This window comes from Hyaena hyaena, unplaced genomic scaffold, assembly GCF_003009895.1.
Source record: "Hyaena hyaena isolate Hyena2069 unplaced genomic scaffold, ASM300989v1 scaffold_304, whole genome shotgun sequence".
NCBI lineage: Eukaryota > Metazoa > Chordata > Mammalia > Carnivora > Hyaenidae > Hyaena > Hyaena hyaena.
Window position 1 is genome coordinate 3,351 of NW_024080937.1, and position 18,655 is coordinate 22,005.

Sequence of the window (18,655 nt, forward strand, 5' to 3'; positions counted from 1 at the left end):
ACCCTGGCCCGCAAGAATACCTACATGAAAAATGAGAATGTCTCTAGCTCCCTGATAGCTACCCCAGCCTCACACAGCACCCCAGTCTCAAGCCTTCAAGGTCCAATTCCTCTTCGTTCAAATGGGCAGCTCCGGAGGCCATGGCCTTGCTGTGCGCACTTAATTTATGCAAAGTAGATTTAACACCTAACAGCCAGTTCCCTGAAGTGAGGATTTTACTGAACACTTTAATAATCCCAGTTAAGCAGCTATCCATATATCTTTATTGACAGATGTTTTACAAATTTGCATAATTTAAAATGCCTCCCAGGCCTATCAACTGATGCCTTAGAAAGGTGTGCCTGAAAGATAACAGAGTCCCAGCTGGGGCTGAGGACTTCCACTCCAGTTGTCTTTGGTGGTTTTCTGGTATTGACTTTTGAGAGCCAGCTCATGATCTCAGGATGTACGAAAAAATAATAATACTAACTGTATTACTATTCTCAGGTAAGTGGATTTTTTTTTAGCATGATGCTGTTAATATTGGATATCAGATTATAGGTTAAAATGTAAACTACGTGATTTTAGTTCTGTCTTACTTAAATGAATAAATAAATGAGTAGTATCTCAGATCCTAGTCTGGTGTATGGATTTCTATTGGGACTCAGCTGGTAAGGTGGAGGGAATTGGGTTAAGAAGTTCCGTAATTGTGGCTGAATCACAATTTTCCAGTATGAGAAGCATGCTTCAGTTCGAAGCCTAACTACAGTGAAAAGAATTGTATCAAATATTATGAGAAATATCTCTGTGTGAATAAATTTGTTGCCTTATTTGTTCTTAATGAGGTTAACTTCTAAATTAAACAGTTGTTAATGAAAGTGATGGTGCATGTCCAATTCTCAGTTTTCAAAATGTTTTCTGAAAAATTATAGTCTCCTCCTTCGCCTGCCAAAAAAGTACAAGCTATAAGCATGAACTCTGAATCCATTGGGGAGCTGTTTCCCACTCTTTGGTCCTTTACTGAGGTATGATGGAGGAAAAAGAAAAAGCATCTTATTGGCTCAGGTGTTAGGTAGTTTGGGGAGAAACCAAAATCAATCCATTAAGATGAAATAACATGGAGTATTACTAAGTTGGTATTAAATTAGGAATATTTTTGGCCTCTTTCTGAGAACGTTATGGTTAATGTCTTCTCAAATGCAGAGTCTATGCGTTAGAAATACTAGTGCCCAGCACATAGGTAACGAGCAGGCAGCTACTTGAAATGTATGGAGCCCACAGACATTGCTCTAACTCAAATTGGAGTACATTCTAAGGATCTACTGGGCACTCTCTAGGAGACAGAAAAGGGAGCCAGCATCTTCTAAGGTATATTAGTGGATAAAAAAGCATAATGGTTAAAGCATAGACATGAGGAAGAGACAGAGCTAAACTCAAACCTGGTTACACATCTGGAAGTCTGGGGAACATTAAGGCAAATGAGCCTCTTTTCACCTCCCTGTCTTCATCTATAAGATGCCCACAATGTTGGTACCTGCCTCCTACTAATGAAATAGGGACTACACAAAGGAATAGTAAATTAGCAAATAATTTAGCTATGATAGTAATTACTGACTAGGGAACAAATCTGAATACGTGATAATGATTTCTGAGAAGTCAGGGAGAATGGGACAATTACAGGAAAACAGAAAACTAACAAAATTACTCTAATTTTTTTAAGTAGCAAAGTATGAAAACATTTAGCTTGAAGAAAAAAAAAATAAGCAGAAGGAATGTGGTATAATATTTAAATATATTCTAATACTTCTAGAGCTCTTGCACAAAAAAGAGAAGAGGTACTGTGTTGTTCAGAGGGCAAAGGAGGCCTACTCAATCGAACTAGAGGCATTGCCCATTTGTTTTGTTTTGTTTTGTTTTGTTTTGTTTTGTTTTGTTTGTGGTGACGGGTGGGGGATATTTGGAAAGGATTCCTGGAGAAGAAATAAATGCTTCATGTCTACAACTGCTCAAGTGGATAGTGTACTAAGGCCTCCAATGACATGTGACCCCAAAGACCACCCCCCCACGGCTCCCAGTGCAAATCCTGCCATCACCTTTGCATTTTCTGAAACGCTCCAAAGACATTCTCTGGAATAATGGAATAATGGAAAGGTGTTTGAGCAGCTTCCACCCTCCCCTTACTCATTAGTTGAAGTGGTTTAAACATCTTTGGCTAGGGGGAAGAAAGAAAAGATGATATTTCTTTCCCTGGGAATCTTCAGGTAAAGCCACTATTTATTTATTTTTTCTTTCAAATTTTAATGTTCATTATTTTTGAGACAGATAGAGACAGAGAGCAAGCAGGGGAGGAGCAAAGAGAGAGGGAAACACAGAATCAGAAAGAGGCTCCAGGCTCTGAGCTGCCAGCACAGAGCTTGACGCAAGGCTCAAACCCACAGACTGCAAGATCATGACCTGAGCTGAAGTCGGCCGCCTAACTGACTGAGCCACCCGGGTGCCCCTAAAGCCACTATTTCTAATTCTAAATTTATCAGATGCCATTCGCCAAGTGGAGAGTAAGTTCTCTTGAAATTATTTGATTCCCAATCCCTGAATTCCTTTACTCATTTGTTCATTTGGCACTTGTATGTCAGGTGCTGGCTACGGAGGCCACGCCTAGGAAAGGATTCCTCCAAGAAAGGAACAAGAGATGGTACCTCAAAACCGACACACATTAATTTTAAATTGGCAAACCAGATTTAGCATTCTTGTGATGAATTTCTTTTTGCTTTGGTTTCTAGAGGATTATTGAGAACATCTACGAACCTTTTTGGAAGCACATTTTAAGTAATTTCCTCAACTTGTCTTTGTAGGCTACAGTTCCTCTCAAGAAACTACGGAAAGTGAGGGCACTGAAAGTCTCCCAACAGAAGCCATGACTCATGCATCACCAAGTAAGTTACCAACAAAAGCAGACGGGTAATAGATTTCCGGCCACTATCATCATTTCTGCATATGTAATAAGTACCTATCTGTGCGGTCTTCTGTGATACATGACCTAGATGGCAAGTAAAGCAAGAATCCTAAGAAGAAACATGCCAGGGCTATCTCTGGGTGTTGGGAATGTAAGACTTCTTTTTCTTGCTTTTTGATGCTTTCCAGATTCTCTGCAAAGAGAATCATAAAACGTAATTAGGAAATGGTTAAAAAAGAAAGAAAGAAAAGAAAAAGTAAATGGAACAAATCATCTTCGCTTTCTAAGAGGTCTCTGTCATTAAGCAATGCTGACAAATATGAACAGGAAAACCAAGATACTGGCAGATGCATTTCACTGTGGTTACTCAAATAAACTTGGTTAGAATGTCTGATGAATCTTATTCCAGGGATCGAGTAGAGAAAAAAGCAAGAATTGTCGGTGAACAGAGGAGATAAGCCATCATTAATTTTCCCATTTTCCACTTTTTATAGGGCTTGTTTCTGTTATGATACACAACTCATCCACATCTAGTACCATATACAGCTCATACATATCTGTTACAACACACAACTCTATTGTGCTACACAACCCCGAGCTGCCAACTGCCACACTCCAGGAGAAAAGTGGCAGATGCATAGAACCTTAGGGTGCTTTGTTCACTGAGACTTCCGTCACATCATGGGAGTCAGGCTGTGTTCTGGCCCGTGCCTGTCTCAGAAAAGTAAATGACTCTAAAACCATCATAAGCCCCAAATTGGGGTGCCTGGGTGGCTCAGTCAGCTGAGCGTCCGACTTCAGCTCAGGTCATGATCTCCCGGTTTGTGGGTTCGAGCCCCGCATTGGGCTCTGTGCTGACAGCTAGCTCAGAGCCTGGAGCCTGCTTCGGATTCTGTGTCTCCCTCTCTCTCTCACCCTCCCCTGCTCACACTGTCTCTCTCTCTCTCTCAGAAATAAATAAAAACATTAAAAAAAATTTTTTAAGTAAAATAAAATAAAACCATTTTAAGCCCCGAATCATAAAACACCATACATTCTGTCCCCGGGCACCAGGCCAACCACCACAGCAAAGATGCTGGAAGAGATTTCTGACCTCATCTCAACTAGATTTCTGTCTCTCCTGATATTTTAGACTCAGACTGAAATTTAGCAATTTTCTTTGAAGATCCAAGCAAAAGGGCTGGGTTTCTCTGGGAGGTGTGCATAACCGACAGAGGTGTTAATCTTAAGCAATTACCCAGTGATAGAGACAATGAGCCCTCTCCTTTACAAAACCCATATGTGAAGAGAGAACAAGGATCACGGCGTATATTTAACTTTTCACGTATTCATTCAAGAAAAATGGGAAAAGTATTAGTTCAAACTGAACACTTTCTGTATATCAGGCATTATGCTAAGCCCTCTTACGTGGATTTTATTCTGACAATAACTCTGTGGACTAGGTATTATTCCCATCTTACAGATGAAAAATTCAGGTTCGGAAAGTTTTTTAAACTTGCCTGAGGACATACAGTCAGTGAGCAGGAAAGCTGGATGCAAATCCAAGAGGTTTGACGGTAGAGCCGTCAGCCTTAGCAGTCATTCCTGATCTGCTATCCAGAAATAAGTACTGCTGATATTTTGGTACAAATATTTCAGATATTTTTTCTAAGCATGTTTACAAATATACACTTAAAAATTACTGTATGTAATATTCTGAAACCTGACTTTTCCTCATTTAAAAAACATCTATTCCCTATTAGTAAGTACACTTATAAAATATTTTAATGGCCTCACCTTATTACATCTGATGCCTAATCATGGCTTATTTAACCTATGCCATGTTTCAAATATTCAGGTTGCTTCTACTTCACAGTCTGGTTGTGTTTGTTTGTTTCAAGTTTTTATTTAAATTTTAGTTAGTTAACGTATAAGGTAATATTGGTTTCAGGAGTAGAATTTAGTGATTCATCACTTACATACAACACCCAGTGCTCATCCCAAGTGCCCCCCTTCATGCCTAAACAATGGCATTAAGGACAGCCTTGTAGACCCATCTTTCTGTGTCAGAATATGTACCTTTTAAAGGTTTTCATGAATATTGCTAAATTTGCTTCCCCAAAAGTTATGCCAAAGTATATACCCATCAGTACACTTTGAAAGCATCTGTCTCAGTACCTTCTTGCCAAATGATGTCCTAAGAAATCTTTATCTGAAATTAAGGTTAAGTGAATAATATGGTGTATTTATGTTTTGACTTTTATTTCCTCGATTGCTAGTGAAAACAAACTATTTCTCTCTCTCTCTCTTTCTGTGTGTGTGTGTGTGTGTGTGTGTGTGTGTGTGTGTGTGTGTGTAACAGCTTTACTAAGTTATTTGCATGCCGTGAAATTCACAAATTTCAAGTGTAGGACTCAGAGCTAAAAATTAGAATGGGAGGTACTCACCTCAAGACCAAATTAAGGGGGCACCAAAACCTTAGTCATCAAGATAAACAGACTTTCAAAAAGTATTTTTAAACTCAAAATTAATTCAAAAACTCAATGGTGAATAAAATGTCAGAATATCACACATAGCTCAGATCTGTCAGAGTTAGGCCTGAGGTGAGATGAGTGAGGTGAGGCGAACCAGTGCCAGGTCAGATCCTGGCTTCTGGTGGGCAGTTCCTGAGAAAAAAACATCTTAATCCACTCAGCAGTTGAGCAACTGAGTTGCAGCTGGCAGTCCGTCCTTTTGAAAGCTCTCTTTCTACTCACCCCTACTTCTAGGGAGTAGTGCTTTGGAGGCCCCAACTTAAATCTTGTAGCGTTTATTTTAAAAAAAAATTTTTTTTAAAGAAGGGGTGCCTGGTTGGCTCAGTTGATAATGCATACAGCTCTTGATCTCAGGGTCGTGAATTTGAGCGCCATGTTGGGTGTGGAGAGTACTTGAATAAATAAACTTAAAAAAATTTTTTTAAACATGCTGAGTTTGTCATGGCTCCTTCTCCTCCTCAGTGGGCCCTGCACCCCTAGTTCTGTGAGACCATTAAATCTCTCCCAAGTGTCATGGCCTCTTAGGCCTCACTTGCAAATAGACAAATGTCTTGAGGGGAAAGTCAACATCAAGCTCATCTCTCTGTCCTTCCTCTTCACTTTCAGAGCCTACTGTGAAATGCTCTGTCTGATGCCCTCTCTAGATGCTATAAATTTGCTCAGCTTTTCTACTTATTGTGGACAGGAGGCTTGATCTGCAACAAGCTAGTTTGACTTGACTGGAAGCCAGAAGTTTTAGTTTATTCCTCCAGATGATTTTCAGAATCATTTAGGAAACTTATCCCTTATGCAACATAAAAGTATTCCCAGGGTTATTCGGCTAAAATAGAATGAATGATAGAATTAAATGAATAGATTAGCTCAGACCAAATAAAAAATGTTGTAATAGTAAATCTCTGAATTGGAAATATATCATGTTTTCCCACTGAGTCCTATCTTATGTCTTCTCAAGAGTTTGAAAAAAATTCTGAAAAAGTAATTCTGAAAAAAATCTTTAGATAAATTTTATGTATTTCTTTTTGGAAGAGGTATTCTACATGTCCTGTTGCTGTCTTAATTAAAATATGTTTCATTACATATTCAAATTGTTTATCAATGGCCTCAGATGAATTTATTACTTTGTACATGTTCATTTTGTAAGTGACATTGCTGACTTTTTTTGGTTAAAATACTTGGCTGTCTTCAATTTCCAAAATTAAGCAATCGTATTCCTTATAAAAGTGAAATGTCGTTTCTTCACTTGAAATAAATGTTCACAGCTGCTTCTTTTCTTATGATATTACATTTGTTAGAAATTCTAACTGCTGTATATGTTAGTTAATGTTATGTAATGGTTGTGATAGCAGTCATTCTTGCCCTGAGACTGTCTATAATATGAACGTCGCACCATTAATTATGATGTCTGTCTTTCAGCAAATACTACTTATGTTAAATTTCTTGTTAGCCTTAAACAGATTCAATCAAGAAAAAGAAAAGATCTTAAATTCTATAAAATGCCCTTTATGCATCATAGTTGAAACTTTGGAAGTTGACTTCCATAACTTAATAGTATAATAATAAATTTCCTGACAGTCATCATGAGAAAGAATTTGTTATACGTAGCATAACAGAAATACTTTTTAAACTTTTGTTTGTTTTTCTGTAAGAATGTCTGTTCATCTTATTAGTTTCTATTTATTTTACTATATTTTTATTCTTCAATATGTTGAAGTGATAAATTATATCAATGGATATTATCACATTGCCCTATACCTCCCATCCTGGTATCAATTACTTGGCTATTGCAAGGTATTCTTTTAATATCACGCTGCACTTAATATTTGTTTTAAGATCATTTTACCTATATTTGTCATATATAAATCTTTTCACAATACATTTGTGAGCACACATGCATTTGCTATCAAAAAGTAAAAGAATTTTTGCCCATTTTATTAAAAAATAATTCATTAATTACTATGTGCCAGTTTTAAACAAAAGATATTTAGAAGAAGAGTCATCTCTTCCAGTTATAGTAGATGGATTTTTTTAGAGGAATAGGTAAAAAAATATATTATCCTCATGTGTACATAATATGGTAGATTATATTATCCCATTTTTTCTTCAAATTTTTATTTTGAAAAATTCCAAACACATGGAAAAAATCAAAGAAGACTAGCATAAATATTCATATATTATGTTTCTTGATTCAATAATTGTGAGTAATTGACCATATTTGCTTTACTTGCCTATAAGTGCATATATATATATATATATATACACACACACTTTGATTATATCATTTGAAATTAAGTTACAGACATTATAACACTTTACCCATAATCATTTTAACGTTCATGTCCTAAGGAAAGGACATTCTCCGAAATAATCACAATTATTTCAATATCTAACAATGTTAACAGTAATACCATAATATAATCTTTCTATTCACATTTACCTAATTGCCCCATGTATATCTTTTATAGTTGTTTTTGTTTAAAATCAAATTTTAACCTATATTCATTCATTGAATTTGGTTGCTACATCTGTTTTAGTTTAGAATAATTATCCAACTTTTTTAAAATGACATTGATTTTTTGAAGGCTCCAAAAGAGTTGTCTTGTTTGATATGCCTTATGATTTCCTCACTGAGTGTATTTCTTATTGTTTTTTAATCTTTTTTTTTTAGTTTAATTTTTGAGAGAGAGAGAGCAGGGGAGAGGCAGAGAGAATCCAAAGCAGGCTCTGTGCTGTCAGCCTGGAGCCCAACATGGGGCCTGAACTCATGAACCATGAGATCATGACCTGAGCTGAAATGCAGAGTCAGACACTTAACTGACTGAGATACTCAGGTGCCCCTCACTGAGTGTATTTCTTGAAGGAAATTTTTGACGGCATTCTTTTTATGGCTGTTTATTTCTCAAGCTTTTTTTTTTTTTTTAGATACTCAATCATACATATTTTTCCAAGACACTTTTTATTTTAATTAAACTTTTCTAATTAAAAATGTTATCTGTGAATTTTATGTATCTATTTTCATGTCTAATAATTACATAGTTGTGTTTTATGTTCTCTCCTTATCTTGATTGAAACTTGCAATGGTTTATTTTATTATTTCTTCAAAACCTATTTTGATATATTTATCAATTACAGTATTTTACATTTAGTCATTTTTGTTCTTATCTTTATTAACTTGTTCCTTAATTTCTGTAAGGTTTATTTTGCTATCCTTTTGCTCATTTCATTTATTATCATTTTATGTTTAATAATGATCAATTGAGATTGGGAGTTTTGTAACTTTCCTTTTGGCCATTATTACTAAACTTTGACAAGAGATGTTCTGCTGTTAATTTCAAAAGAGTACAGCCACTGCATTAATATTTTACTTGTTACAGTTGACTTCTTTCTTAAAGTTTACTTTTTCCTTCACTTTATTTCCACATAATTTCTCATTTTGTTGTATTGTGGTCAGACACTATGTCCCATGTAATTTCTACTTTGGGATTTTTTTAAGCTCATTTATTCATTTTTGAGAGAGAGAGAGCATGAGCAGCAGAGGGGCAGAAAGAGAGGTGGAAAGAGAATCTCAAGCAGACTCTGCACTGTCAGTGCAGAGCCCAACACAGGGCTTGAACTCATAAACCATGAGATCATGACCTGAGCCAAAATCAAGAGTCAGTCTCTTAACCCACGGAGCCACCCAGGTGACCCTCCTCTTTGGGATTTTTGTTAAGAGCTTCTTTGTATCCAAATTATTGTATGTAAGCAGCAGAAAAAAAGATGTCATCTTTATTTTTAGTGTACCAAGTTCTATATACAGCTGTTTAATCAGTTTTGATGCATCCATCTCTGGGTATAGTATAGGTTAGGTCCTATATGCAGGTGATTCCAAAGAATAATAGCCAACATTCATGTAACATTTACATACTGCCAAGCACTACTCTAAGCCAATGCATATTTATTACATGTATGTAATAAAATTCATGTAATAAATTCATCATTTTAACCATTTTTAAATGTGCAACTTAGTGGTGGTGTTTAGTACATTCACAATGCTGTACACCCATAGCTATTATCTAGTTTCAGAACATTTTCATAAACCTAAAAGGAAATACCAGATGCATTAAACTCTCATTTCATCTCCCACTAGCCTTGACAATAACTAACTTGCTTTCTGTCCCCATCAGTTTCCTATCCCAGATATTTCATATACATGTAATCATAAATACATGGTCTTTTACATTTGTTTTCATTCACCTAGCATGTAGCAAGTGCCAGTACTTCATTCTTTTTTATGAATCAATAATATTCCATTGCATGGATGTACCACATTTTATTCATTCATCAGTTGGTAGACATTTGGTCTTGTGTACATTTTTGGCTTTTGGAAATAGTGTTATTATAAAGATTCTTATACAAGCTTTTTTGTTTTTGAACACCTGTTTTCAATATCTAGGAGTAGGAATTCTGAGTCAGATGGTATTTTATGGATAACTTATTGAGGAAATGCCATACTTTTTCCATAGAAGCTTCACTGTTTTACAGCCCCTCCAGGAGTGTATGAGATTCCAATATCTCCACAACTTCAGCAACAGTTGTTATTTTCTAGTAGGTGTGAAGTCATATTTCATTGTGGTTTTGATTTACATTCCCTTAGCAACTGAAGGAGTTGAGCATCTTTTCATGTGGTTGTTGACCATTTGTATATCTTCTTTGGAGAAATGCCTACTCAAGTTCTTTGTCCATTTTTAAATTGGGTTGTTCATGGTTTTGTTCCATTATAACAGTTCTTTATATATTCTGAATACTAGACTCTTATCAGATAGATAATCTGCAAATACTTTCCCCCATCCTGTGGATGGTGTTTTTACTCTCTTGAGAGCATCCTTTGATAACAAAAAAATTTTTAATTTTGATGAATGCCAATTTACTTATTTTTTAAAATTTTGTTGCATGGCACCTGGGTGGCTCAGTCAGTTTGGCGCCGGATTTCATCTCAGGTTATGATCTCAGTTTGTGGATTTGAGCCCCGTATCAGGCTCTGTGCTGACAACTCAGAGCCTGGAGCCTGCTTCAGATTCTGTGTCCCCCTCTCTCTCTCCCCTCCCTAACTCATGCTCACTCTCTCTCTCTCTCCCTCCCTCTCTCTCAAAAATAAAATAAACATTTAAAAAAATAAATTTGGTTGCATGTGCTTTTGGTATCCTATCTTGCAAAAGAAAACCACTGCAAATCTAAGAAGATAAATATTTACTCCCATGTTTCCTTCTAAGGGTTTTATAGTTTTAACTCTTATAATTATGTAGTCCATTGGTCCATTTTTTGATTTGATATTTTTAGATGGTGTGGGATAAGAATCCAACTTCATTCTTTTGCATTAGGATACTTGGTTGTCCCAGCACAGTTTGTTGAAGAGTCTGTTCTTTCACTATTTAATGGTCTTGGCCCCCTTGTTGAAAATAATTGATAAAGATATGGGTTTATTTCTAGATTCCCGATTCTATTCCATTGATTCTTTGACCAGCAGCACACTGTTTTTTTAATACTCTTGCTTTGTAATAAGTTTTGAAATTTTGGAGTATAAGTCCTCCACCTTTGTTTTTTTCAAGATTAGTTTGTTTTTTTATAGTTCTAGAAATTCCATATGAATTTTAAGAGCAGCTTTTCCATTTGTGCAAAAAAATACACATATTTTAACTCATTTAACTAAGTCAGTAATTTATAAGATAGTGACAATTATTATCCCCATTTTACAAAAGATGGAACAAAGGTACAGAGATCAATTGACTTGCCCTAGGTCTCAGCTAGTAGGGAAATTAGTCCGAACCCACACAGACTGGCTCTAGAATTTGTGCACTTAATCAAAACATTAAATTAACCTCGTTTGTCATACAGGCTTGTTCCAGGCTTGGCTCTTCCTGACTCTTACAACATTGTCAGTGTTCTGCTTGCGCTCTCACTAAAGTGGAGCCTGTAATGAAGGCTTATGGTCTGTCTTCTCCTTCTGGTGCAGTTAATGAACCTTAATTGGGGGGACTATGATGTTAACCTTTTGCTCCTTTTAAACTGGGCTAGATACCTTCTAATCTAAGGATCTTTAATCTAAGGATCGCCTTTGACAATTACCACTTATTTTTCAGTCACAATCATATTTAAAAATCAAACGAAAGAAAATAATCCTAAAGTACAAAAAGTGAGTATAGTCCATCTGTTGAAGCCAACTGGAAAGAGGAACCATGGCAGTGAAATTGCATCTTGCTAAGAGAGACACTACACAGATATGCCTCTTGGTGTCTGTCCTCTGAACTATTCTGTCACGTACAGATCTCAAAACCATCTTGTCAGGCAATTCAGCAACGTCACTTCAAAATGAGTGTATGGGAATGTAGAGACACACGGTAAAGTTTATTCTCATTGGTTTATTACTTGAGAAAAGTCAACATCAATCACTTGTGATTGCAAGTCAGATGTTTTTCAGGTCCTGTCAGTGTTTATTTCTTTGCGTCATTGATCTATCACAGTTGGAGAAAACTGTTAAAACTGTTCCACTACCATTGTAATTCTTCAAATTCTTCTTTTGCTTTATATTTCTTGTTGCTATGCTATGGGGATATAATGGCCCATATTTACCTAAGACTCATTGTATAATATATCCTTTAACAGTATAAATTAATCCTTCATGTCTTTTTAAGCATTTTTGCCTTTAAGTCTACTTTGTCTAATCTTAAATTTTTGATTCCTGCTTTTATTCATTTGTATTTGTCTAATATTCCTTTGCATCTTTTTTTTTTTTTTTTACACATTTTGCATTCTTTTGTTTGTGCTTCTTGTGATCCAGCATACCTTTGTTGGGGTCTTTTTTTTCTTGTCTATTTTGTCTAAATCTAAAGGTCTTTGTATTTTAATATGGAAATTTAATTCATGTGTATAAATGGATCCACAACTAAAGTATCTTTTATTATGTCTATTCCACACTTTCTTTTTTTAATGATTTATCTCTGATGTTTTGACATATATGCTATGGTCAGTTTGCTTTTATCCTCCTCCATGTTTTAAAGGTATATAGCCTATAAGTAATTATCCCTTTGGTTAACTTTATATTTTTAAAGAATTCTGTCTCAGAACTCGTAAATCATTTTAATGACACAATACACTTAGAAACTGTAACTGCTGTTATGGACCCTATAAAAGCTGGATAAGATTGTTCTATGGTGGAGCCAACTGGGCAACAGCTGTGGTTGCCTTGAATGGATTTCACTTGTGTCACGGGCTGTTGATTCCCTCAGCCCCTCCGGAGGCCAGGTATTCAGGTAGGGTATAACAGGGTATATCAACCTTAAGACACATTCACGTGTGATTAAGACATACTGAATGTACACTGCAACTCACTGTACACAAATACATAAACACCTATGAAACAAAATAATGTCCTTATTATGTGTGATGCAGTCTCTTCTATTTTACATGATTTACTATTTTAATGCCAGTAACGATACAGTGAATTGATTCCAAGGCCCATTAATGCAGGAATTCACTATCTTGACTACATGTTGGAATTATCAGAGGGACTCTCTCTAAAAGACACTGACAACTGAGTACCATAGCCAGAGATTCTAAATACACTAACACAGAAGCCAGCAAACTACAGCCCGATAGCCAAACCCAGTCCACCACTGGTCTTGTAAAGCCTGCAAGTTAACAATGGCTTTTGTTTTTTTAAGTGCTTTAAAAAAGCAGAAGAATCATAATATTTTGTGACATGTGAATATTATATAAAATTAAAATGTTCATGTCTATCAACAATTATTGGAACAAAGCCATACTTCTCTATTTACACCTTGGCTTACACATTGCCTATCTAGAGCTGCTTTTGCACTAAAATGACAGACTTAACGAGTTGTAACAGAGACCAACCACGTGGCCCACAAAGCGTCAGGTATTTATGCTTTGTCCCTTTGCAGAATGTCTGCCAACTCTTGCGCAAAGGATTTCATTCTGCAATTTGAAGACTCGGTTTTAGATTGAGGACTTCCCAGCCAAGTTCTTGCAGAGCTCCTTGGAGCTGCTCCCAGCCAGCCATGGGCACAGAACACGAGACTCCAGGCCTACTGCCCACCTTCTTTCCAATAGAGCCATTGCCACCTAGTCTGTTTCATCCACTGAGGAGCTTACCTTGCAAAATGCACAAAGTTAAATCAACTGTTGCGGGGAGAGGGGCTTTTCTAAGACAAAGGCACAAGAAATACCATCACGTAATATGGTTATTATTTCTCAAGCCAAAAATTGGGCTACTATCCAATTGTTTTCTAAATTGTTCAAGCTCTAGATAAGGGTGATATAAGAACCTCAGAAAATTTAAGAGTAGATCTCAAAGCCCTGGAAAATGAAGTTTCTACATGTAGGTTTAGTCTGGAGCAGTGGCTCTCACCACTGGCAGCACACTGGAATCTCATGCCTGTGCACCCCAGATGATTCTAATACGCAGTCAGGATTGAGGATTGAGAATATTGATCTAGTTTCTATTGTTGCCATTTGTCATTGTTTAACCAGTGGCAGAAAGTCTCGGTGGTGTGAGAACTTAGGGATAAAATTTTCACCTTTATTTTGTTGTTGTTGTTGTTGTTGTTGAGAGATAGAGAGCATGCCCACACATGCAAGCGCACCAGTTGGGGAGGGGCAGAAGGAAAGAGAATCCCAGGCAGGCTCTACACCCCATGCAGGACTACAGCTCCCAATCCCTGGAATCATGACCTGAGTCAAAATCAAGAGTCAGACACTTAACTGACAGAGCCACTGAGGCACCCCTTCACTTTTCATTAGAGTTTTTCTCATCCAGCCTAACTTCCTTAAGCTGAAACCTAATGTGTGCAAGAAGTCAGTTACCAAAATGCCAATATTTTAAATAAAGCTGGCACACCTAAAGTATGCGATCCTCTTTGGTTCTGAGGATTTGGGGTAGGCTTCGTAACTGGATTGGAAGATGCTTGGCTCAAAAAAGTGAGATTTCAGCTAACAAATTGTTACTAACCAGAAACATCTGTCTTTCCATAACATAGCTGTGATACTACATGTTACCCTATACACCTCTCCCACCTCAGGTTATGCACAAGGTGAGTTATTATTTTTGTATTCTTTCACTTAGCCCCACTTTGCCATAAGTGAAGACTTGCTTGAGAGTAGTTGTATAATTTGTTGACAACTTAATCTCTCAAAGCACCTTATTTGGGGCTTTCATTCTTTTTATTCTGCATAGATCATGGTAGACCTTTGCAGACAGTTCTGCAGTCAAACAGATCTGAATTTAAAACCCAGCTCTGCCATTTATCAACTGAATCTCTTAGGCAAGTTAGGCAATGTTTCTGATCTTTGTTTTTCTCTTTTACAGATAATGGTTAATATATAATAATATGCTTTCAGGTTTTGAAGGTGGAAAGAGAGGATACCCAGCATGTAGTGAATACATAATAGGTTAAACATGAATATTATTATCTCAGCCATATAAATTTCCATGATTTTGGACTAGTGACATCCTTTACAAGCTATCTGTCCCATTACTCTCATATTAGAGGCAAGAAACTGAGACTCAGATAAGTTGAGTGACTTACTCAGATCCTCAACCAGTTAGTGGCAAAGCTTGAACTGGAACTCTGACCTCTTTTCTCACTGGGACAAGGGAGATAAACATCCCTTGCTTTCTGTCTGGGCTGAAGAATGTACAGTGGCCAAGATTATAGGCTGATTTTTCTTTCTATGCCTACTGCCTCAACAATGATTTGGGACAATGAGGATGGCCAGTAGCTGGGTAGTACAGAACCAGGCTATAAAGTTCAAGGTTCTTTGAAGCTGTTGTCATCCTAGTCCACAGCAGCTTCAAGGCAGACTCAGTGAGGAGCTATTTTTCTATCAAGTTAAGGAAAGGCAGAAGTGTGACTACCTGGCTTCAAGGGAACTGCCAGAGTAAGCCACTCTATAGTCGAACAGAAGCTGGGTCATTGCATTGGCCACCTCGCCCACTGACCAGGCTACCCTCTTCTTTAAGAGCTAGTGATCAGAGAGTTGAAACAAAATATTGAGGGCTATTCAAAACATTAGGCTCAGATATTATCACAACAACCACTTCAGAAAACTCTTTTTTTCTAAATTGTAACTGGCTCTTTTGGCTTACTAAAACCCTTCCAAAAAAAAAAAAGAAAAGAAAAATGAATGACAGCTTGACTCAGTCCTTTAGTTCAATAGCAAAACTGAATATATTGCTTAACAGCCAAAGCCTACTCCAAATATTTGGGGGGGGGGGCAGGCAAGATCCCCATTTATACATTCATTCTGTATAAAATAGTAGGGTCTGGCAGAAAAGACACTGAGCTGGAAGTCAGCAGATGTGAGTTTTTATCCCTGTTTTACCACAAATTAGCTGTGTAAAACTTCCACAAATAAATGTATCAATCAATATTCATGGTCATCCTATGCCAAAACAAAACAAAACAAAACAAAACAACAACAACAAAAAAACAACCCTATAGCACTTAGAAAATTTAGTTTTGTGACTTGGAAACTATTTAAGGCATTTCATATGCAGGATGTGTCCTTGTAAGAGTTTGCTTTCATAAGATAAGACTCCTATCAACTCCAAGTCAGGAGGGAACCAAACCCAAACTAGCAGCTGTAAGAGCAGGCTTTATCACATCGTAACAGGAGCTCAGCTACTGGAAGTTTTGGGATAAAGCAAAATTATAGGATATTTGTCCAACATTGTACTTTATCATTGTCCTTCTAACAGCATTTCATGTTAAAAATGTCAGCTGTTTGGGAAAGCCATATGATTTGGTGGATAGAGCACATAACAGGTTATTAGGATACTGGACCTCTATTCCCCATTGTATCCCTAAATGTGTCCTGAGCCCACAAGTTGCCCCACCTTCTTGGCACACTGGGAATAGTGACAGGGTCCTTCTGTGTTCCCTGCCTCAATATACAGATGTCTCAGTCTGTTTTAATGAACAACTGTGAGAACAGAGCAGTGAGGGTAAGAAAGAAGAGGGGAATGTTCTGGAACAATTCAGATATGACAAGTGTGAGATGATACAGTTACAAAAATTTGGAATCTTTGATACTCTGGGTGGTATATTAATTTATTCATTACACCCTTCCAGAACCTAAAACTATGTGATTCATTTCCAGTCACTGTAATGTACTTTGTACAAAGTACCATAAAATGTTATTTCAGTGTCTGGGAACATAAACAAAAAATTTTTTTAATGTTTATTTTTGACAGAGACAGACAGAACGTGAGCAGGGGAGGGACAGAGAGAGGGGGAGACACAGAATCCGAACCAGGCTCCAAGCTCTGAGCTGTCAGCGCAGAGCTCAGTGTGGGGCTCGAACCCACACACTGAGATCATGATCTGAGCAGAAATCAAACGCTTAACTGACTGAGCCACCCAGGCTCCCCTGAAACAAAATTTTAAACGAGGGATTTGAGGCCTTGCTAAAGCTACCCTTGTGTTTTACTTTGCTCTAATTTGCCACTTGAACTTGAAGCTCTTGTCAGTCTGAGAAGTTTGCCAGCCTTGCCTCACTCCTGTCCCCTGGTCTTCACGCAAATGCACATTGCAACTCCCGTCTCTGCATTTTAGCTCATGCTATTTCTTTATCTTAATTCCTCCTCTTCCACATTTCTACCCCAAATTCTTCCCATCCTTCAAGTTTCTGCCAGTGAGTCATTGTAAGTAGGCATGGGGTAAGGACTTCAGAGTACATTTTTTAGAGCAACTAAGGAAATGTGTAATGTTGGGTAGCCAAATGCTGACACATCTTTCATAATACCTCATATGTGTGTGTGTATATATATATATATATATGAGAGAGAGAGAAAGAGAGAGAGAGAGAGAGAAGTGGAAATTTTCAGGAATAATCTGGAAAAGTGAACAGATTTTAAAAACAACCCTCACGTCAAAATTACCAGAAGAAAAAACCGTTCCTCTTAGTGGCTATAGCAAGAGGACGCTGAGAGCTGAGATATAATGTAATTAGCACGATAAACTGGTGTGACAAAGTCAAAATGAAGAATACTGACTATTTTTAAACTCTTTGGCCCTAGGATCCCAGAATCTCAAGGAATTTAATTGTCTTTTTTTGTGTGTACAATGCACCCCAGTGTTCGCCAGCTAATATGCTAACACATCCAAGAAATCTTTCTGATAAGATTTTGACCAGTCACAGATCTGGAAATGGAAATATTATTGGAAACCAGCAGAATTAGGTCTTGGTTCCATTCCTTACCAGCTGTGTTAAACTGAGCTTATGATTTAATTTTTTATGATATCAAATTTCTTATCTGTAAAATAAGGAAGTTGGATTAGACATTCCAAGAGACCTTGTAATATAAAATGTAAAAGTACATTCTAAATTTAAAAAGATAGTATTTAAATTGACCGTTTAAAAGTTTGCAAATGATGCAATAGGATTTCTTGAAAGCCAATTTACTTACAGAAATCTGGGGCCTAGAGCACAAGAGAAGAGAGAGAGAGAGAGAGAGAGACCTTTCTCATAAGTCCATCCCTAAGAGGTTTAGGCAAACCATGTCTATTGTTCAATGGTTACAGATTTGCTTAGATGCTTTCTACCTCATCAATCCAACTGAAGATTCTATTATAAAAAGTCCTATGTATCCCCTTATTCACAGAAATGTCGCAGCTTTGCATAACCAGATGCCCACAGATGTCCATTAGCTGATTAGGGCCCAAGGAATGTGGGAAAGCCAGATAGACTGGAGAGCTATTGCTGTCAACTATAGGTGTCAAAACACTCCCAGTGGTTGTTAGGGGTATGTACTATGGGATTTGGTTTCCTTGCCTTGAATTTTGGAAGTAGCTTAAGCACCTGGGAATGTACAAAGAGATACTTCTTTTGTTTCTCCTAAGTGTTTTTCAACCAGGGGCTAGTTTATTTAATTTGAAGTGACTGATAAAATTCTTCAAATTGTCCCACATGAATCTATCTTAGAATAACCAGCAAGTCTTTAAAATTTAACTAAGTTCTAGAGTATATAAAATTTATGTGAGTGAGCATAGCTATTTTTCGTTCAAGCTGACTTTTTTTTGCTATGTATTTTAGTATCAGATATCTCAGCCCTCCTGATACTGCTAAGCAAGCTCAGGTATTAACTACTATTGAAATACAAGATTATCTATTTTTCTTTCTGAAAATGGAAGGAAAACTATGACAAAGATCATTT

General features: G+C 36.9%; 1 protein-coding gene across 1 annotated transcript in view; it reads left to right on the plus strand.

Moving 5' to 3' along the window:
• The first annotated feature begins 405 nt into the window (after window positions 1-405).
• Window positions 406-18,655, plus strand: part of GYPA (glycophorin A (MNS blood group)) — an 81,971-nt gene continuing 63,721 nt past the window's right edge. The window contains exons 1-3 of the mRNA XM_039248216.1: window positions 406-486; window positions 2,832-2,912; window positions 14,478-14,531. Of these exons, the coding sequence (XP_039104147.1) occupies window positions 444-486; window positions 2,832-2,912; window positions 14,478-14,531 (178 nt within the window). The 5' untranslated portion in view covers window positions 406-443. The remainder of the gene's footprint in view (window positions 487-2,831; window positions 2,913-14,477; window positions 14,532-18,655) is intronic.